A 23,015-nucleotide genomic window follows, 5' to 3' on the forward strand; every position below is an offset into this window, starting at 1 on the left:
AAGCTCACCCGTGAGGGATTGAAATAGGTGCTTTTACATAATTTAGTTAGCTTTCTAGGCTTAAATTATAAATTAGATGCCCTTATATAGGACAGGAACAACACTTACTTGGAAAAAAGATGCCTTATGTTGTTTGCTAACACTGTTTTCATTGTCAGTAGCTACTAGTGCCATCAACAGCTTAGTCTGCACTTTTGGGAAATAGAACTTTTTGCTAGAAAAACTTAAAAGTCATGACTACCAACTAAAGATTTTAAGAAGATCCATCTTTTATTTATTCCTGTCATGTTAGCTCAGCCAATATCATTTTTTGTCCATTTTACTAACCTTCTGAGTTAATGTTTCATATTGTTTTACAGTGTTTATTCAATGGATATTTATTGAGTTATTACTGTTATTTGCTAGTTACTAACTAGGAGTTAGAAATACACCCATGAACTAGCATTAGTAAATAACTGCCGATGAGATAATGTTACTAAAATGAAAGTGTTGCCTGGCCGGTGTGGCTCAGTGGTTGACCTATGAACCAGGAGATCATGGTTCGATTCCTGGTCAGGGCACATGCCCAGGTTATGGGCTTGATCCTCCAGTGTGTGGCATGCAGGAGGCAGCTGATCAATGATTCTCTCTCATCATTGTTTTATAACATGTTTCTATCTCTCTCTCCCTCTCCCTTCCTCTCTGAAATAAATAAAAATATTTTTTAAAAAACAATAAAATGAAAGTATTTATGACTATTATATATAGACATCTGAATCACAGTTTCTAAAAGGGTAATACTTGAATTAATACTTTCCAAAGTGGAAGTAAAGATGAACAAATGTATTCAAGATTTCAGGGCATTTTGAACCATGGACATATATTAGGGTTATAATTTTATCCAGATACACAACAAAGGAGGTTTGACTATATATATATATATATATATATATATATATATATATCTGCAACTTTCTGAAATATCATAGTGCATCATGACAACTGCTGTCTGTGTAGCAGCTTGAAAGTATTAACCTTCATTTAGCTAATTCATAAGTAATATTTCCAGGATGATAGATCAAGATTAGAAATAATGGAATTACCTGATGCGTGAGTACATGAAGTAAATAAAACTATGACAACAGATCTGAATGTCTCCTGACCTCTGATGACCCCAGCACCACAGAGCTCAGCTGAGAACCTGAGTGGGTGTGGTTTTTAAGCCTGAGTTTCTTTTCTGATTTAAGAGCTGACACTTCCTGAGCTCATCAAAACTTTTGCACCTTCACTTATTGGTATCACACCTATAAATATTGCATCTTCCTCATTCTCAGGGAAGCTCAGTGGCCTTGAAACTCAAGAAAAGTGAAGTATTCCCACCACTAACAGCAACAATTATTGCGTAGTATTCCAGCTACTGACATAATTGGTCTCAAAAGTGAATTTGAGTCATAATGATCTTTTATTGCAGATAGGTCTAGCATAACTTAGAACAACCTTTCCCAGAAAGGAGATTCTTAGAGCCAACCAGCCTTTCCCATGTTTCTGAAAGACTTATATAGAAAGGTGTGACACCCCCAACCTTCCCAAAAAGCTGGGGTTGAATAAGTTAGGGAATTTTTGTGCACCATTTCCCTCTTGGAGAGTTGCAGTGCTTGCTAGATTACAGTCCCTATGAAGTCCTACTATAAAGAATATGTTTAATATTTTTAAATTTAACCTATTCAATCTTATTTGACCACAGTTTTTTCTTAACATATTACCTAACAGCAATCCCAACGTTGACTGTTCTGCCTTAATTCAGATTACTTTCTGCCATGATCTATTCGGAGGCGAATCTTAACACTCATAGCCAATTAGAAACTATCTTTATTAGCCTATTCTATAAGAAGTATAAGAAAAGTTCTTTATGAACCTTTTATGGAATACTTACATTGCTTAGAGCATACTATTTGAAATTTTTAGCAAAGCATGAGTTCATTACTTAAGCAACCTTTGCATTCCTTACATTAGGACTTGAGAGGTGGGCTACTATGGAATGAGTAGAAACAGGAGAGCTTCTCATGACTGGGCTGTGGCCTGGAGTGTGTTTTCCTGGAGATGTGGTGGCCTGGGTGCCCAGTGTGCCGCCTGATGCATTGCTCCATGCTGCCTGTGGCTGTGCTTGCCCGTGGCGGGACTTGTGAATGGCTTGTGCTACCATATTGTTGCAAAGAACCAGGTTATGCAGTGATCCTTACAAGTTATATATTTTCGTATTTGCTTTCTGCAGTGATGGAGAGGGGAGAAAAAGGACCTCGTCTACTTGCAGCAATGATTCCCTGAATGTTGGAGGAACCCCCGTCACTCCTCGCCGAATCTCCTGGCGGCAGCGCATCTTCCTCAGGGTTGCTTCTCCCATGAACAAGTCTCCCTCAGCAATGCAGCAGCAGGGTCTGTATGGTGCTCACTCAAGAATTACTCCTCATTAGTGTAAATTAGGGAATGGAATGCAGTGGTTTGTGTCGAAAGAGACTTACGTATTACAGTGGAGAAATAATTTCTCTTTCTACTAGACAGTGGTTAACTTCTCAGATATCATTAGAACATACCTGGCATTCAGTAAATGCTTGTTTAATGAATGAATAAGTTTCCAAAATCAGGAACTATCATAATGCTAGAAAAGAAGTCATAGATTTTTTTTACCTTTTCTTCCTCCCTTCCTCCCTCCCTCCCTCCCTCCCTTCCTTCCTCCCTTCCTCCCTTCCTCCCTTCCTCCCTTCCTCCCTTCCTCCCTTCCTCCCTCCCTCCCTCCCTTCCTTCCTTCCTTCCTTCCTTCCTTCCTTCCTTCCTTCCTTCTTTCCTTCCTTCCTTTCTTCCTTCCAACTTTAAAATTTAAAAAAAATTGAATTTATTGGGAGCTACATTACTTAATAAAACCATATAGGTTTCAAGTACACAACTCAGTAACACATCATCTGCATACTGCATTGGCGCTCGCCACCCAAGTCAAATCTCTTCTTGCCACCCTTTATCCCCCCTTTATCGTCTTCCCCTCTCACCTCCCCCTTTTCCTTGGCAATCACCATATTGTTGTCTGTGTCTCTGTGCTTTTTAATTTTTGTGTTTTCCCCTTAATCCCTCCATCTTTTCACCCAGCTCCTTCCCAACCCCTCTCCCCTCTGACAGCTGTCAGTCTGTTCTGTTCAATTATAGTTGACATTCAGCATAGTCATAGCCTTTTTTATTATTGGAAAAGCAGTGTACTCTTTTTTAACAGTCACACATAAAACAAAGTGACATAAAATGTTGAACAATGAAGAAATGGATACAGATACACTAGGCGAATATCAAGCAAAAGAGACTGTGGCAGCTGTCTTCGAATGTTAGGCCTTTTGTTAGAAATTAAAGCAAAAACATACAGAGGGGCAAAAAAACTAATAAACAGAAAGATATAAAAATAATGAGAACACACATAAGTATACAGACTTGAGTGCTAGAAAATCACAGAATTTTTGGCAGAAAAAAAAAATCACTAGCTCTTTTAATATATTCCTCCATGAAAATTGAATATAGAAACATTGAATACAGATAATAATTGAGAAATACAATTAAACAAAGTAGATCTGAAATTTATATGGAATCTTGCCATCAGAAAATTCATTCATTTGTAGCACATACGGAACAGTCATAAAAATTAATTATGTTCTTGGCTCCAAAGATTTTTTAATGAATTCCACACCATCATGACCATTTATACTCTGTTCTCTGATTGCAGTGCAAATAAGAATAAAAAGAAAAAAGAAGGAAAAAAAAGAAATGAAAGTAAGACAGGACTCAAGAATTAGAGGACAACTAAAATATTTTGTCTGTTTGGAAACTGAAAACTCTACTAGAAGCTAGAAGAAAGAAAATATGATAAAAATTGAGTGGTATTTAGAGAGCATTTCTAAAATTAAGAAAGCCAAAACTTAAATGTACTAAATATTTAACTCAAGAAGCTAAAACAAGAGTGAAAGAGTGAAAAAATTTTTAAGTTATTAAGAAAATAAATAAGGGTACGAGTGGAGGTCAATTTATAAATTAAAAAAACAAGGAAACAGTTGACATTACTAAAGATAAAATCAACTCTGCCTCGGCTGGTAAGAAGAAGCTTCAGGGCAAAGCTAGGTATTTGTTTAAACTCATTGCTGAGACAAGTATGTTTCAGAAAGAGGAACTAGCAAAGCTCTGGAGTCATTGGAGGGAATTTTGTAGGTCAGAGAATCATGAGAAATTGAACTTTGGGAGCACAGAATGGAAGACTGAGATGAGGATGGGAAGGTTACATGCGGCCGGAGTCTGAAGGGATCTGTATGTTACCCCCTGTAGTCTGGATATAGTTCTTTGGCATATAAGCAATCATTGACATGTTTTGAGACATGGTCATGCCTGTTAATACAGAAAAAATGGCAACGGTACAAAAGATGGACTGGAACAGAGGAGAAAATGAGCTCAGGAATTGGGCAAGAGGCTGTTGCAGGAGGAGTGAGCAGGGTGCTGAGCCAAGGCGTGCCCAGAGTTGCTCAGCCGCTTTTCTCCTGAAGGATTGAGATGGTGCATGTAGCCTTCAGGAGAGCCCTCATACCGACTCACACACTCCTTTTGCTTTGCACAATCAGAGGGTGTACATAGGTGAATTGCGGAAGTGTTAAAACTCAGGGGAAAGGCCGGTTCATTTTGGAGCACCTATCTTTTAGGTCATTTTGTGCGGAAAGGAGAAGTGGTGAAATGAGATACGCTTTCATTTCACTATGAGAGGGAACTCTGGAAGGGGAATTCAGTCCAGTGAGTTTACTTAAACCATTCCTTCCAGACACCGACCGTGGCTGGGAAAGTGGCTCTGTGCAGAGCTTTAAAGGTGGACCGTAGGACGAGAGCACGTTGATGCTGGAGAAAACTTGTGTAGCCTGGGTTACTGCTGAGGAATGCCCCTCACTGTGTTCTTCTCTGCAGATGGGCTGGACAGGAATGAGCTGCTGCCTCTGTCCCCTCTCGCTCCCACCATGGAGGAGGAACCGGTGGTTATATTCATGTCTGGGGGCGATGACCCAGAAAAAGCTGAAGAAAGAAAAAAATCAGAAGAATTGAGGAGTTTGTGGAGAAAAGCTATACACCAACAAATTTTGTTGCTTCGAATGGAAAAAGAAAACCAGAAACTGGAAGGTTAGCCATTCAAATGGGGCTAAATGAATGATATGCTACTATAATTTAAGATTGTTGTCTTGGACTGTATATGCACTTTTTACTAGACTACTGATTATAATTGCTTATTTCTATTTTGTGAGGTGGTTATAACACGGGAAAGACCAGCTTGAAATATTGGCATTTTGGCTTAGCAGAATTAAAACATCAGGCACTCTTAGAGATTTTTGGGTAATAGAGAGTGTAGATAATACGATAATACACTCATATATATTTGGTCATCAATGTATTTGATATGACTGAAATATCATTGTGCATTACTTTAAAAAAACTCAAACACGAGAAAGCAAATTCTTGTTGAATATGATTTTCAACTTTCAGGATAACTTTATAATAGGTGAAATAAGTATTTCAAATAAATTGTATCCAATTAAAGTGTCTAATTACATATTATCAAATCAAAGTTCATATTTTTGTTATAAATTTTCTATTTAAAAATTATATGCAAATCATTAAATTTACAATTGGATAATTTATAGTAGCTATTGTGCTGTTTATAAACTTTATTGCTAAGTTTATAAATACCAAATGCTTTAGAATGTGTTTTCCAGACTTTGAAATATTGATGTTATTTACCTCAGTACTGATAGAACCACACACCAGGAGATGTGGAGACAGTTCCAAAATGCATTAATGCCATTATCTTTGGCAAATCACTTAACATAAAAGAGTCTTATCTTTTACATTTGTAAAAGGAAAGATTTAGCTTAAGTGGACCCTTTGATTTTTTGGAGTCTTAGAAACTGTACAATGGAGGATTGTCTCTGAGTTGCTTTTATTGTGTTGTCTTCCGAAAAGCTTTTTAAATACAAGCATTCACCTTTCTGTGCTCATCATCTAGCTTAAGATTCCTCTTACTATACCTGTTATTCAATTCAGTTTTTAATTTCAACAATATTTAGTTTGCAAGTTCATAATTTATTTTCTTTATTGTTATTTTTCTTAGCAGAATGAAGAGTACTAAGATTTTACATATCCCTAGGAAGTAAATGTTCTTTAAAAAAATGCAATTAGTTGCTGTTGACATAGCTTTTAAAAGTTTGGTGTGATAAATAGTATGCCCACTTGAACAGCCATACATTTTTTTAAAGGAATTGAATTTATAGGATGGGGCAAAAATAGGTTTACAGTTGTTGGTTTGGAAAATAATACAATAAGTAATAATACAAGAATAAACTCTGTGTTTCTCATACCTACAACTGTAAACCTATTTTTGCCCCCTCCTGTGTGTTTTCAAGCAATTGGTTACATCTTGAATTAACTCATAAACAGAAAAAGAAGTTGAAAAAGGATGGCTATCATTCTCTAAAACAGTGGTTCTCAACCTTCTGGCCCTTTAAATACAGTTCCTCATGTTGTGACCCAACCATAAAATTATTTTCATTGCTACTTCATAACTGTAATGTTGCTACTGTTATGAATCTTAATGTAAATATCTGATATGCAGGATGGTCTTAGGCGACCCCTGTGAAAGGGTCATTCGACCGCCAAAGGGGTCGCGACCCACAGGTTGAGAACCGATGCTCTAAAACATTTAAAGCATGAACTTACATATTTCATTAACGTTTGGGAGTATGTGCAAGTAGAATCTTAGATTAAATTCCTAAGGAAGTTTTAGAATCATAGACTGCATTGGAAATGGCCTTCGAGATTATTAAGCTCCATTCTTCATTCTGCAACTGTTAGTCATTGGCTTGGGCTGGATAAGGAATTAACCTAAGGTCACACGGTGATGTGCTGGCAGACAGGTACTAAACCGCTTGTTTACTTCTCATGGTTCTCGGGTTTTTCCCAGTATGCCACAGTATTTCTCAACTATTTGTGTGAATATAGGGAAGTGGAATGTTTCAATGCAACGGACTCTGTGTATACTGTAGAAACTGACAGAATATGAATGGAGTTGACATTTAGAATATACTATAGAAAACTTTATTAGTTTTATATTTATTTCTCTACTTATGTAACAAAGACAAAATAATTTAGCTTATTAAAATTCTAGCCAATGGATAATCATTTCTTGGTGGCACTTTATTCTTGCCTCATTAAATAATTGAGGGCAGAGATGAACTGCTCTTACTCAGCAGTTTATCCTCAGGGTCTGCAGCTGGCACATCGTAGGTAGTATCATTTTAAATAATAAAAAAAAAGGTCTACAGGAGGTTGGAGAAAAGGAAAATCTGAAGATATGTTATGCTATGTTCATTGTGAAAAAAATCATTAGTAAAGTTAAATGTGAGATTATATTTATTATTAGCTTTAATGAACTCACTCCTTTTACTTGATTATCATAGAGAAATATAAAGCAAATATTGAGAATCAAAGCTAAATTATGTTAGAAAGCCATCTAGTGGTATCCAGGAGGACTATTTTTGTGTGCGATTAATTTTTTTTATTATGTCTGGAGTTTTATGTAGAGCATTTTACAACCCTGTTCAAATAGCAGTCGATTGTAAGATATTTAAATTTTTTGAAAGGTTTCAAACACACTAAGTAAAGAGTAATACTGGTTTTGCTGTTGTTTTTTGTGCTGTCGAGGACTTTGGATGCATGACAAAGATTTGTGTTGCAGAAGGTAAGGTAGTTGAGCCCTGTGGGCTTGAATAAGTACAGATTACTCTGAAAGACTCCTGTTCAACATGATATGAACGAAAGAGAAAAAATATATTCTGTCATGGTTTTTCTTCTTCATTTTGAAATCAAATAAAGACCAAGTTAAGATAGTGCTTGCTTTTGTAGGCATTTCTTTTAATAAGCTCTGGGCTTATATTTTAGACCAGCAAATGAAAGAGAATTTTGTACTATTTAAAAAATGGAAGTAGTGATAACTTCAGTAACATGAATTCTCCTTTTTAAGATTATTACGAATGAACACAGGAATGCATAACTCAGTGTTGTTAAGGACAGTGTTCCTAATGGAAATAGTTATAAAAATATACCAGGTTATGATGGTCAAATATTTATGGAATCAAAGTTAGCATGAGGCATTGCTTCTCATAGATGTCAAATATAAAATATTAACACTTGCATGGTGTTTGAAATGTTGTAAGTTGTCATTTTGGAGGCTATCACATTTATAAAAAAACTAGAGGCCCGTTGCAAGAAGAGATTCGTGCAATAGGCCTTCACTTCTCCTGGCTGCCGGCACAGGTTTTCCTCCGGCACCCGGGACTCAGGCCTTCGCTCCGGCCAGAGCTGCCTTCAGTCTTACAACTTCGCTGCTCTGGCTTGCCTTCAGTCTTCCCTCTGCTGCTTGGAGCCTATGTATGCAAATTAACCGCCATCTTTGTTGGCGGTTAATTTGCATATCATGCTGATTAGCCCATGGGAGGGGTAGCGAAGGTACAGTCAATTACCATGTTTGTCTATTATTAGATAGGATTGAAATTTTTAGCAGAGAAAACATGGTTTATTTTTATATTTAGTAGAGCGACAGAGTAAAACCTCCTCAGGAAGTTATTCCTGACATTTTCTTACATGAAATGACTCAAAGTTTGAGAACCTTTCATGTATTCTCACTTTTTAAAAATTTTTCTTTTTTCAGAAAATATTAGTGGTTGATTCCTAAAAGTCATTTGGTATAGTTTTACAAATACAATACAATGTTAAAAATACTATACTTTAAAAACATATCGGTCTTACATAAATTCTCTTGTTTTCCTCAGCAAGTAGAGATGAACTCCATTCCAGAAAAATTAAATTGGACTATGAAGAAGTTGGTGTATGTCAGAAGGAGATCTTAATAACCTGGGATAAGAAGTTATTGAACTGCAGAGGAAAAACAAAATGTGATATGGAAGACATTCATACTTCTCTTAAAGAAGGTATTTTAGAGCACCTCAATCTTCTTCTTTTTTTGTTTTTTTGTTAATCCCCACCCGAAGATACGTTTTCATTGATTTTTAGAGAGAGTGGAAGAGAGGGGGAGAGACAGAGAAATATCAATGTGAGAGAGACACATTGATTGGTTGCCTTCCGTACGAGCCTGTACCGGGGCCAGAAATTGAGCCTGCAACCGAGGTATGTACCCTTGACCAAAATCAAACCCATGACCCTTCAGTCCAGTGGTCGAAGTGCTATCCACTGAAACAAACCGGTTAGGGCTCAATCTTTTTAGAGAAAGCTTCAGAGATTTTTTTTTTTTTTTTTAATTTGTGACCTTGGGCATACTTTGGTCTGTATGCTTTACCTATAAAAAAAAGGAAAGTGATTACTTCTGCCAGCAGTCAGTGACTCAGTTGGTAAGAAATGGTGCTAATGGAGAGAGTGTCCCTGAAGCAGCACCTTTTCTGCAGACTTTCCTGCCTCCTTCAGTCAGCTGTTCTCAGCTCAGTCTCATTGTTTACCAAGGAAGGAGCAGATTGCTTGGATTCGCTGGTACAGATCTTCGATCATATCCATAAAATAATTTAGGCTTACAGACTTGACTCATTTCCATCATTTGGTTGGGAGAGTTTATTTACATACATGTGTACATGTATGTGTATATTCACTTACATGTATGTGTTTATATATACATAATTATATTCTTGTTAATCAATAAGTTTTCCTTCCACCTATTTATTTATTTTGGAAAATTTACTTTTATTTAGCCATTATATTGCACTGCTGCTCTGTCATATAAAATGACTGATAATGAATCTTGTTTTAAAAGGTTATGGTAATGTGTGAAAATGTTGCATAACTAAATTTAAATTAATTTTGTAAGATTCTACATTTACAGGCCTACCATATTGGTGGTTTGCCTTGAAGATACGGAAATCCTAAAGATTTTCATTGAATGCATTATTTGAGAGACAAAATGGTTACTAGGGAAAAAAGTGGTTACTAGAATGTGTGAGAGATGTATGATTTTAAAATATGTTTTAGGGAGTGCCCATCTTCCCATTTCATACAGGATACAGTTTAACTTTCTGAACATTGTGCCCAGTGCCCCCCAGAATCTCTCCTTCTTCATCTTTCTGGTTTCATTTTCTGCCTCTTGCTACCTTGTATCACGTGTTTCAGAGAGACTGTGGGTCCCAGCCTATTTCTGTGTGGAATGCTGCAGCCTCCCTACACTACTCTTCCTTACCATGCTACCTGCTCCCCTTCCCAGCTCCCTTCTTTCCATCCCATCTTCTTCTCACTCCTCCTTCCTCCTCCCATCCCTCTGCCCGTCTCAGGGCTTTCACACACCCTCCTCCCGGAGAGATTGCTATTCACACTCCCAGTCTGGAGAGTCTTAGTATCCGTCAGCACTCAGTTCAAATTCCACTTCCTCAGAAATAGTGTGCCCACCCTCTCCTGCACCAAAAAGAATTAGTTTCACTTTATTATTCTTTCTTATGATTCTTTCCCTGTGATTGTGGTGATCATAAGTTGCAATTTTATATTTACGTGTACATTTGTTTAATGTTTTTCTCACCCCACCACTGCACTGCACATCTAGCATCTAAGAGAGCATCTTACACAAGTTACTTACTGAATGGATGAATGGATGAATGAACGAATGGATGAGACTAATTTTCCTGAGAATGCATTTATTCATTTCTTAGTGATGAGGTACCCTCAGGGCCATGATCTCTACTCTGCTACATATTAGATGCTCAATAAATACTTGTTTAACTGAAGTGAATTACATTTTTGTAAAAACAGTCCACTCCGATGATCAATAATTCATTTAATAAGCTGATGAAAATTACCCCCTAAGAATGACATTTTACACACTCATTCATTCATTCATTCAACAGATGCTTACATAGCAAGGTATGTTCTTGGACTTGGTCATACGGAGATGAAAGTATGCTCACTGTTCTCCAGGAACTTGCCATTGCAGTAGGGAAAACAGATGAACATACAGCAGAGAGCTACCTGTCATCTAATATGGCCGTGTTAGTAGAGTATGAGCCAGGTAGTGAGTGGAAAGGAGTGATTACTCCCAGAAATGTCTGGGAGGCCTTCAGTAGAAGAAGGGCATTCAGGCTCACCCATAAAAGACAAGCAGAAATACACTAGGCATTCAAGTGGGGGAGCTTGGATTTCCATGAGACAGTAAGGAACTGGAGGTGTGACAATAGCCATAAGCTTCCTATGCTTCGTGCAAGGTGGGGAATGGGAGGCAATCGGACTGAAAAGGTGGTTTGGAGATATATTGTGGAGGCCCTTGTAAGCCAGTCAGTGAGCCTGAGCTATAGCTTTTGCAAAATAATACTTTTAGCTGATGCAAACTGTGGCATTGCAGCCCAAAAAGATTATTGCCATTAATAATCTTTTATTACCCAGCTGGAGCTCAGGAACGTATTTCAGAGCTAGTCTGTCTGAACTGAAAAAACGTAGTGAAATAAAATTAGTTGCTTTGTAAAGAACTGAATTCTGTCCCTCCCAGTGCTTACTTCATATCCTTTGGCATAAAAAGCAAAATTTTAGCATACTTTGAATTGCTTGTGATACCCTTTGGTTTTCTAACACAATGGAGTTAATGCGTCATTTCATAGGCTAGCTGTTTTCTTCTCAAAGACTGAAGGTCGTTCATTAGCACTCCAGTTATACCTTCATATTGTACTTCTCATTTTTATTACTTCATTATTCTAGGAATGCTGTTTAATTCTCTTTTACAAAGTTTCTTATTTATGACCAATATTGAGAAGTTATATGAGGATTTGCATTTGTTAGTAGCTTCAAACCTAATAAAAGGTGATAATAGGCAGTAATGCTTACCAGGATTTCAGAATTTGGCTTCTGAAACCAGATTTCTCGAGCTCTAATTCTAAGCTGCCACTTGCTAGCCGTGTGAATTTGGGCAAGTTACTTCGCCTCTTTCTGCCTCAGCTTCCCCATCTGTACAGTGGGGGTAATAGTGATCACCTCTCTCATTGGGGTGTTTTCTGAGCCCCTTTACCATGCTCAGCAGTGAGGCACCCTCAGTAAATTTTGTGTTAGCCCCAGTGTTGGCCCCTGTTGCTAATATTGCCATTGTTATTTGAGGGTGGGATTTTTTTCTGCAAGACATCAGCAGCTGCGGGATTAAACTTGTTAGTCGTGCTCCATGTTCACGCGGTGGCAAGCTGGACATTACAGCTGCCTGTTTCAAGCATTATATGGTTCACCAGCTACGATTCAGCAACTTCCTTCCAGAGTTCAAGACCTTGATTTTTATCTCGGGCTGTAGGTGTTCCCAAAAGCCGACGAGGAGAAATCTGGCAGTTCCTAGCGGTGCAGTATCGTCTGCGGCACCGATTGCCCAATAAGCAGCAACCTCCAGACACGTCCTATAAGGAACTTCTGAAGCAGCTCACCGCCCAGCAGCATGCGATTCTCGTGGATTTAGGTATGTCTGTCCTGTTGATTATTTACAAAAGTAAACAGTGGGTCCGTTTGTTGAGTTTTTTGTTTGTGTTTTGGTCGAGAAAGAGGAGCTGTTGGCCTATGTAGAGATAATGACTCTGTCTTTTCTGGAGGGCAGTTGGTTTTATACCTCATTGAAGATGTCCTAATTGCCCGAGTAGAAAGTGAAGATTTTGTCACCAAACTTGCCCTCCGAAAAGGGAGTTATCTTATATGTGAATCAGTATGAAGGTCATATTGTCAGATACTCTCAGTTCCTGTTTTTGAATAACTGACTTTTGTTTGGGGTGGACAGTTATCTCAATCAGCTTTGATTTTGAAATAGGCTAGAGTAGGTTAAAGGGCTGCCAATATTTTTTAAAACAAAGTTCCATTAAGTATATCTGGACAGGTTGCTGAAAACAAGCCTTTGACTTTATAAAGCAATATGATGAGTGGTTATGTTGTGGAAATCATGACTCCTTCCCTATGGGGTGAAAGAAAAGTTAGCTGTCATAATGTTCGATGAACGGGTAACTCTAACCTGGGGGAGGATTTCCAGTGCCAGCCTCATCAAGCTGTCTTTCTCAGGGCTAAATTTCAAATAACCTAAGAAAGTAACAATAGTATTATTTAAAAAATTATATTGTGCCTAGTTTTTCTCTAAATTAACATATTATAATATATATTTTATTATTTTATAATATCAAACATTTTGGATTAAATACTGTACATTGACATTTGACTATTTCATCTGTATCCCTAAAAATTGGTAATTTTAAAGTGGGCAGATATGTTACTTGAGCCCATTTGTGAAAACAAGTGGTTACGTTTTATTTGGAGTCACCTTATATTAGGGCATATAAAAATCACGGGCCTAAACCTAGTTTTGACCTCTGTTCCTTTTAGATGATAGCTTTTTTTGGGAAAGGGGCCCAAATCAGTTAATATTCTTGAGCCCAATAGAATTAAAAGGGAGAATTTTACAAAGAAACTGGAAACTTCAGTTCTTGTTCTGATTTTACCACTGAACTGTGGTTTTAGGCAAATTACTTTGCTTCTGAGTCTCAATCTTCTCTCTTAAATGAGAACTTGGCACTAGGCAATCCTTGTGTACCCTGCAGATCTGTGGTTCTGTGACTGGAAATTGATCCTGAGACTTGAAATTGGGATGATACACTTAGGGTGAGTCTAGATGTCCTAATTGAAGGAGATGATGAGATCAGATTGCAGGGACTTATTTATATAACTTATTTATCGTTTTCTTTAACAAAAATTTTAACTGAGAAAGTAAAATGATAATTTTAAAAATGCTTATTTGACTCTACTTGTAGCCATCTGTGTTTCGTCAGCATGTTCTTGTTATTTCTCACATCTTCCCCTTACTTGTTCTGCAGAATTAATCTTATCAGTTCCCGAGGGTTTGGGGAGGGGTGTCACTCTTAAGCACATGTGGTGGAAACATTTAAAAATCTGAAATTCTTATAAGATTTAACGTACATAAGTAGTCATTTCACACAGAAGCTACCATCCCCTTCATTTTTGTGGCACAAAGAAAGTCCCGCACCAGTCTGTGCACAGCGTTGGTGGTGAAGATGGGTTTGTTTCTCTGTTTAGTACCAACTTTTCAGTGATCCAGGACTGATTGTGTTTGCTGGCTGCAGTATCTCTGTGGTAATTTTATATCCAAAGGAGAATTTTAGAGAGGAATTAAAAAATATATATATATTTTTTCATTGACTTGAAAGAGAGAGAGACATTGATGTGAGAGAGAAGCATCAATTGGTTGCATCAATTGCACGCACCCCAACCTGGGATGGAACCCGAAACCTTGTCAGTTGCAAAGAATCATAGGTCTTTTGGGTATGTGCCCTGACCTGGAATCAACCTGTGACCCTTCAGTGCATGGGACGGCGCTCTACTACCCGAGAGAAATGTTTTTGAAATCACCTTGACCCCTTACTTTCCTTGTCCTTTTTCGATATATTGGAGAGAGAGAGAGAGAGAGAGAGAGAGAGAGAGAGAGAGAGAGAGAGAGAGAGAGAGGAGAGAGAGAGAGAGAGAGAGAGAAGGGGTCTACATGGCTTGTGGAGGTGGTTTAAGAAACAGAGAGCAAAGGATGTTTGAAAAATAAGCATTTCCTGAATGACAGATTGAATGTAAAACAAAACAGCTCCCAAAAATCCCTTCAGTGTCATATTACAAGAGAAGCAGGAATAAATCTGTTTAGGACTACTAAGATTTCCTTTTAAATAATGACACATCTTATGGTTTCAGTTAGCTGGTGGTCTTTATGTGACCTTAGAATTTGCCTTGATTTATAGTCAGAATAAATTCTGTATTTTATTCTCTTGAGATCTCTTCTAGATATATCCTTGATTTGTTTATGCTTGTCCACCCCCCCCCCCCCCCAGATAGAAATTCTGGTTAGCATAAAATGTTTATGTTTACTTCCCTGTCTTGTATGTGGAGATAGGGTGATGATCTAGAGAACTTGGGGTTTGGGGGATGGGAGAGAGAGAGAGAGAGAGAGAGAGAGAGAGAGAGAGAGAGAGAGAGACTCAGTTGAGAGAGAGAGAGAGACTCAGTTCCATGGACAGTCCAAGCAACTCCAACTGGTTTGAGCAAGAATGTTTATTTCTGGAAATCATTGAATTGCAGTTTTGCTCTGGTCTCCAAAGCACGAGGACATCTCAAAAATATTTCCTTTCTTTTCCTTTGCAGGAAGGACATTTCCTACTCACCCTTACTTTTCAGCACAGCTTGGGGCAGGGCAACTGTCACTCTTCAACCTCTTGAAAGCCTACTCCTTGCTGGACAAAGAAGTGGGTTACTGTCAGGGGATCAGCTTTGTGGCTGGAGTCCTGCTTTTGCACATGAGTGAAGAGCAAGCCTTTGAAATGCTGAAGTTCCTCATGTATGACCTGGGCTTCCGCAAACAGTACAGACCCGACATGATGTCGCTGCAGGTGAGGCTGCAGACATTCTCGGGGAATGCATAAAGTTGTGACCAGAAAATCTTAGGAGCAAACCTCTTCTAAATTACAGCAGATTTAAAGAAATTTGGATCCACTGTCCCCTAAGTCTACACATTACATGGAAGAAGAATTAAGTCATCTTAATTCACTTTTCCTCAACTTGTCAGTTGCAAAGAATCATAGGTCTTTTGTTTAAAATCTGAAAATATAATGTCTTTATTCCTTTACTTGGTGGCATGCAGAAATGGCAGATGTCTATGTCATGGTTCTTCTTGAGCTTACCAATCTTTTACTTCTTATCCAAAGCATAATATTATGACTAACTGGGTATCATGCTTTTACCATAAGGTCAGATAGGTTCCTAGATGGGGAAGAGTTCAAAGTATACGGCACTGTGTCAGCCTGCTTTTCTGAGCCTGCTCTGAAGGAGCACTGTTAGGATTTTTTGGTTCAGTAGGGTATTCACTGCTACTTTTATCTTCAACTTAGTTCAAACTCCCTGTTTACACATTTCTCCTCTCTAGTTTAAACTTCATTTTCCTTAGTGTATAGATTTCTAACAAGAAGTTTAAATCTTATCTGTAGACAGGATATCCCAAACAACCACTACCTTGCAGTTTAAAGCTTTTAGTAGTAAAAATATAAAGGAAGACTTTAAAGAGAGGAATGTCAGGGTTCTCTTGCCTTGAAGTGAGGTCAGCATGATACCCAGGTAGTCATAATATTATGCTTTGGATAAGAAGTAAAAGATTAAAAAATGCTTTTACAATGTACTCTATTTCCCACTTCCCAGGGCTCAGTTTTCTCATTTAATATCTTAGTTACTAACCCACAAGCAAAAAAGACTTGACGTTTTCACTTGATGAATATGATAGTGTATGGGATCCTCCTGAGGGGATGGTGGAGAAGCAGTGCTCCATTTCTCTTTGTGAAGATGACGGTTTGGTAGGGGTGACGGGGGGGCGGGGGGGCTTTCCTCTCAGTGTTCGGTTTTCAGGTGTAAGGTCAGAGGGAGGGCGTTCACCGTAAAACAGATATGGTGGCTTGGTTCCTCATTGTTGACCATTCCTAGGTCTATAAACATTCCCTAAGGGAAATAATAATGACCATGGAAGGTTTTATTTTTCATTTTATTGCTGAATAGTTTACTAGTCTCATATCGGATAGGAAGTATTGCTGCCCTTATAGGAATTAAATAGTTCTGATTTCCAGAAATACCAGTTTGGTAGCTTTCCTTAGAATTGCAAGGAGTAGAGAGTACTTATGAATAGCTGATTTTGGTCAACAAATAAAAAGATAGATATAGCTATCACTTAAAAAATGCAGTGACTTTTTTATTTAAAAACTAGTAGCCCTGCGCACAAATCCGTGCACCAGTAGCTCGCTGCCGCCCTCCTGTAGCTTCCCCTGCCCCCTCCCCCTGCTCCCCCTCATAGCTTGCTGCCCTGCCCCCTCCTATAGTTCTCCACCGCCCACTTGTAGCTCACTGCCCCACCTTCCTGCTGATCCGTGATCCGGTTGTTATGCGATTGGTTGTTATGTAGCAGCCATTTGCATATTACATCTTTAGTATATAGGATATCTCATCAATTTGACATTATAAAAATTTATATAAATTGGATTTATGTATTAATTTAATATGACTTGCAATTGCCAAAAAATCTGTTAAATCTGTACTAATGAAAATGAAGATGTTTTAACATTTTTGGTGGTAGCATTTTTACAGGCCACAAGATAGGGAACCTTATTCTAGAAGAGTAGATCTTTTTGCTCTGTAAACACTTTTCCACTTTCTCGAGCAAGAAGTATTTTTTGTCTAATCAATATGAATTTCAAAAGGGGAAGCAGCAGTGGGCTTGGGATCACTTGGTATGGTTTCTGATACCTGCATAGTGTGAGCGTGGGTATTGTAGGCTCTGTCTGTAAAAGGAGGAGGGAGTTGAGGACCCTTCTAACTATGTCTCATTTTTGTGTGTGTCTGCAGTTTATTGTTTTGAGTGTAAAAGCATCATATCTTTTTATGTAACATCTTTGGTCTCTACTTTTTTTCCATCTTCTCATGCCCCACACTTCTCACCTATCCCTGTATCTCCCCTCTTCCATCTGAAGATTTGCCATGTTATCTATAAGGTAGAACGCAAGAATTATTTATCTTAGAAAATGGCATTTTATTATTAAAGTTTCCTTTGAAAGAAGAATGAATTTTGCTTTTATTTGCCTTTTTCAAAATAAATTTAATGGAAATATATATTCATGGAATGTTCTCCAGCCGTAGTTTAGAATGTAGGAAAAAAGTAGGGTTCTTTTTAAAAAATTAAACATTGAAGTATAGCGTTTGAATTATGATCATAACTATACAAGAGCAGAATGCTTTTGATGCTGTGTGTTCTTTTTATTCTGCTAATTAGATTTCTCTGATTTTTGTGCTACCAAAGCACTTTGATATAACTTCTCTTGACATAACTCAGTATGTCTAGTTTATAAATTGTAAATGGCCTAAGGGAAATATAGGATTTTTTCAATATGACTTAGTAAGATAAAAATCTCATTTTTAAATCTTATGTTTGCCTGTAGCTAAAGCTAAGCTTCTTACTTTATAGCTATGACTTCCTGTGCCTTTTTCTTTCCTTTTACAGTTTGTGTCAAACCTTAGTTTCCACAGATATGTGTTATAAAGATCAAACAAATAATTTGCTTTATTTATATATAGTATTTTGAATTTTAGTTTTGTGCTCTAGAAACAGCAGTTGCTAATTTCACAACATAGCTGTATATTTTAATGTATTTTTATAGAGCTAACTATTTAAGGGTGATATTTTGATGATATCTTCTCGTGAAAGAAGACTGCTAGATTTTATAAGCTATTGTCTATATTTCTTACCAAAATGTTAAGCTGATATAACTGATCAGGGAACCAGTACTCAATCTGTTACTGTATGGATAAAAATATAAATCAAAGCCCAATTCACAAATTTGTTTATTGTTTGCTACTGCTTAACCTTTAGCTATTACAGACATAAGTTTAAAAGTTGCTATATGTTGTGTTTATAATCTTTTTGAAATATCAGTAATCAACTCAGTAACCACATGAAATAATTTCTTATTTTAATACTAGAAACATTCAGACTGCAGGTTTTGCTTTAATCCCCTTTGTTGTGAAAAACAAGCTGTTGGAATACCTTGGACATTAGAAGTCACATCGCAAGCTTCTGGCTCCGTAACATGCTAAGCCTAGCAGTGTCTATGGCCTGGTGGGTGGAGGCCAGAGCTCCATCATAAATCAGACACGGAGCCCAGCAAGTAGAGTAAGCTTTGCTTCTGAACTGAATGTGGTAGATTCTTTGGAATGGAGGCTTTTCTGAGACTGGCCTGAAGTTAGAATGGCCTCCCACGGGAGTCCTGGACCAGGACAGTTCTGGTTATTCCCTTCCTACATTAATATTGACATGAGGAAAAATGACTATCCTATATAATTAAAGGCTAATATGCAAATTGTCCCCTCGACCTGGAGTTCCAACGGAAGTTTGATCAGGGGGCAGCTGCCGGCCAACTGCCCATGGCCACTCTCCCCCGCCAGCCCCCTGCTGGACTCACCCATGCACGAATTTGTGCACCAGGCTTCTAGTTTCCATATGTATGTTAAACCAAAACACACATGATGGTAAAACTTGCCCAATAGTCTTAGATGACCTTCCTGTGACTTGCTTTTATGACCTCAGTTAAGTGAACTTAACTATCAACTATAACGTAACATAACATAACAATAACAATAAAAATAAAGTAATACTGCTTTTATTTATTTGAATATAGGTGAATTTGTCATTGAATATTAGAGCAATAAAATTAAACTTCGTGTATTTTATGCACCCTCAGACAAATGCATAACATTTTATTTTCTTATCCAAATTAATTTTAGATTCAAATGTACCAGCTGTCCAGACTCCTTCATGACTATCACAGAGAGCTCTACAATCACCTGGAAGAAAATGAAATCAGCCCCAGTCTTTATGCTGCCCCCTGGTTCCTCACATTGTTCGCCTCTCAATTTCCATTAGGATTTGTAGCCAGAGTTTTTGGTAAGAGATGCCTCTGAGCAAATAGAACAGTTATTTATTCCAAAGGAATATACTTCTAGCCAGTTGCTTTATCATGTGTGATACAGAATAGCAGATTGCTAGTAGAATTGAATAAAAATGCCTAGCTCTGTTCTGAGAGTAATTTGAAACCATATTGTTCTTAAACAAAATTGATATTACAAGGGAAAGAAGAAGAATCGGCTCCTGTATTTGAGAGAGCTGTATTGGGCCTTTACTTTCATTTATACCTAATAATCAGAGTATACTTCTGGGCTGAGGGACCTCCCCTGAGTGCACTACTTTGGTGCACTGGGCCTCTAGTTTATATATAGTACTTTGAATTTCAGTTTTGTGCTCTGGAAATAACAGTTGCTGACTTCACAATATAGCTGGCTATTTTAATGTATTTTAGGATGATATTTTGATGATACCTTGTAGTAAGAAGAATACACATGTTTGTTTCCATCATATTTTTTTGTTTTTATTTTATTTATTATTATTTTTTAAAATCTTTATTGTTGAAAATTTTTTTGTTTTTAAAACTAGGTGATTTTGACCACTATTCTTTGGCAAAATATTTGGTGGTTTTGCTGCAGTAATTTAAAACAATAGCCACAATTTAAAAAAACACACAAAACTATTAACACCAATAGCATGCTATTTACAATAGTGGATGCATAATTTGATATGAAAATTATCTCTTTTTTTAGATATTATTTTTCTTCAGGGAACTGAAGTTATATTTAAGGTTGCACTCAGCCTGCTGAACAGCCAAGAAACACTTATAATGGAATGTGAAAGCTTCGAAAATATTGTTGAATTTCTTAAAAGCACGCTACCTGATATGAATACATCTGAAATGGAAAAAATTATCACCCAGGTATGCTTTACAACATGATAGTAATAAGATAACAAGATTATAAAGCAATTTCCTCTACTCATTATATATTAAATATTTTAGCATAAAGATGCAGTTTTGCTTGACAGATGGTTTTTATTTGATCAGCTATATTCTATTTAGAAGTGAAATGTGAAATTTATGTATTATGACATTTTCTGTGTGACTATAACTGCCAGTTTGTACTGCTTAATCCCTTCACCTTATCACTTTGAAATTTAAAACTTTTTAAACTACCTTTTACACATCTCCCTTTGCTTATATATACATATAAATATGTATATTTTTTTACATAAGTGAAATTATACTATACATACTATTGAATAACTTAATTCTTAATTAAAATATCTCTAAAGTATTAGACATTCTTTCATGCCAATAAATACAGCTCATATAATCATTTTTAATGATTGCACAATAGTCCATTGTGTCCATACACAGTAGTAAGGAAAGAGTGATACTTGTTTGAGAGGAATAAAAAGATTGTTTAAAAATCTCACTTAAATTCTTAGATTTGAGTTTATCTGATTATAAAATGATAAGTCTGATTCTTTGTGGGCTCTTTTTTCTTCACAATGTTAGTGTAGACACCAATGCTTAAGAGGCAGCAACTGCCTCACCTTCCCCCACATGTTTAGATTAAGGAGCGGTTACCTATCCTCTAACTGCTAAATAACCTGTCTTCCTATTTGGCAGCAATATGGGAGAGGGGAGGCAGCCTGATTAAACCCTGCAGCTCTGTGCAGTGCACAGGATGTACAATTTTGAAGATTCTCTGTGTGGTAGAATACATAGATGTCTCCTAAGAGGCTCACCATGGCTTAGCAAATGGATCAGAATGTGTAGTATATGACCTTTCTGTCCCATTGACAAATAATTAGAAGGGCTTTGGGTGTCATTATTATAGAAATACTCTATGCAATTTTGCTTACTGATCAGCACAGATGATCTCTAACATAGATAGGAGGTACTCAATAACTAATGTTGTTTTTCTGGTATGCTACATGTTGGGAGATAGTTACTAGATTGTGTATATTTTGGTTACCAAATATCTTTGAACATTAACTTATTGTAATCTTGGCTTCATGATGACAATGTTTCATGTGTGTAGAAATAATTTATTTTTCCTTACATTGACATTCCTGCTGTGCCACGCTATTCCTCATTAACAAGTATTTGGACATCTCTATGAAATACACCCGCTTCACAGACTGTATATCCGTATACATACTGAAGACCAGACTAACCCGTGGCGTTTTCATGGCAGGTTTTTGAGATGGACATTTCTAAACAGTTGCATGCCTATGAGGTGGAGTATCACGTGCTGCAGGATGAGTTGCAGGAATCGTCCTATGCCTGTGAGGACAGTGAGCCTGTGGAGAAGCTGGAGAGGGCCAACAACCAACTGAAAAGGCAAAACATGGACCTTCTAGAAAAATTGCAGGTAAAGAGATAAAGATTTGACCAAAAACAAGCAAACAAACAAAACAAAACAAAACAAAACAGACAACCAAAAATCCCACAAAAAACACTTGAACACCTCCTGCCTGTACAGAGCTATACCAGAATAATAGGGATGTGACATGGAATGAACCATTGCTGACGATGGGCCACAGTGTGTCAGACTATGACCACGTGCTGTGGGGCTACAAATGTACATACAAATTGAATTATTACTTGAGAGAGGAAATGTACACTCACAAGGGAGTTAAATGGCAACTCAAAGTATAATCTGGTTAACTACCCAATGGGTGTTGCATATACAGGGTGGAGCCAAAGTAGGCTTACAGTTGCTTGTATGGAAACTAATACAATAAATAATAATACATGAACAAATTCTGTGTTTTGTGTACTCACAACTATAAACCTATTTTGCCCCATCCTGTATTTCGTTAAATTCAAGGAAGGAGAGGTTACATGTGGGAAACTGGGAATGCTCCAGGGAACTTGGGGCTTGAGCCAACTCTGAATGGTTGGTGGAAGGAGTGAGAGAACCAGCTCAGAAACAAGGGGATGCTAGAGTAACTGCTCCCCAAGAAAAGGAACACTAACTTCCTTTACTTCATCTTACGTTAGCTCTGGCCCATTGGAAATTTTATGCTTTTTCTTATTCAAAAAATGAGCCGACGTTGTTTGTTTTTGAAAAGAAAAATAAACAGTTGAGGGTATTGTTCATGATTACATGGATATTTCAACGATGGTTAGTTGAGTATGTCTACATGCATTTTGAGTCTGCTCAGGCATTACATGCCTGAGGAGAAAGCAAGGTTGAGGTGTATTTGCACCTGCTTTATATTATAATGATTTTTGTTAATGATAACAAACTTTTTCATTGACAGCTCATGTTGTCATTGTGTCTGAGTTCCCAAGTTACCTGAGTACTGCTGACACCCATAAAAACTGATAGGATTCTAAGTGTGTTTAGAAAACCCTGCATGTCCATTTGGTAAAAAGTCCCTCTTAGCACCTCAAGGCAGTCAGGAATCTCCTGTTTCTCCATCAGATCCCACTCATTCTGGGGGAGCACCAATGTATGGAGTGAGGACCCTCTCCAACTTG

At 37.4% G+C, this 23,015-nt stretch overlaps 1 protein-coding gene across 2 annotated transcripts in view; it reads left to right on the top strand.

Annotated features, from left to right (window-relative positions):
* TBC1D4 (TBC1 domain family member 4) overlaps positions 1–23,015 on the top strand; it is a 195,151-nt gene that overhangs the window by 169,320 nt on the left and 2,816 nt on the right. For both annotated transcript variants that reach the window (XM_081084189.1, XM_081084190.1), the window contains 8 exons: positions 2,252–2,412; positions 4,954–5,163; positions 8,865–9,023; positions 12,350–12,508; positions 15,229–15,473; positions 19,399–19,558; positions 20,269–20,438; positions 21,724–21,900. In XM_081084189.1, the coding sequence (XP_080940315.1) occupies positions 2,252–2,412; positions 4,954–5,163; positions 8,865–9,023; positions 12,350–12,508; positions 15,229–15,473; positions 19,399–19,558; positions 20,269–20,438; positions 21,724–21,900 (1,441 nt within the window). The remainder of the gene's footprint in view (positions 1–2,251; positions 2,413–4,953; positions 5,164–8,864; positions 9,024–12,349; positions 12,509–15,228; positions 15,474–19,398; positions 19,559–20,268; positions 20,439–21,723; positions 21,901–23,015) is intronic.

Source organism: Myotis nattereri (assembly GCF_964212035.1).
Source record: "Myotis nattereri genome assembly, chromosome: 2".
Lineage (NCBI taxonomy): Eukaryota > Metazoa > Chordata > Mammalia > Chiroptera > Vespertilionidae > Myotis > Myotis nattereri.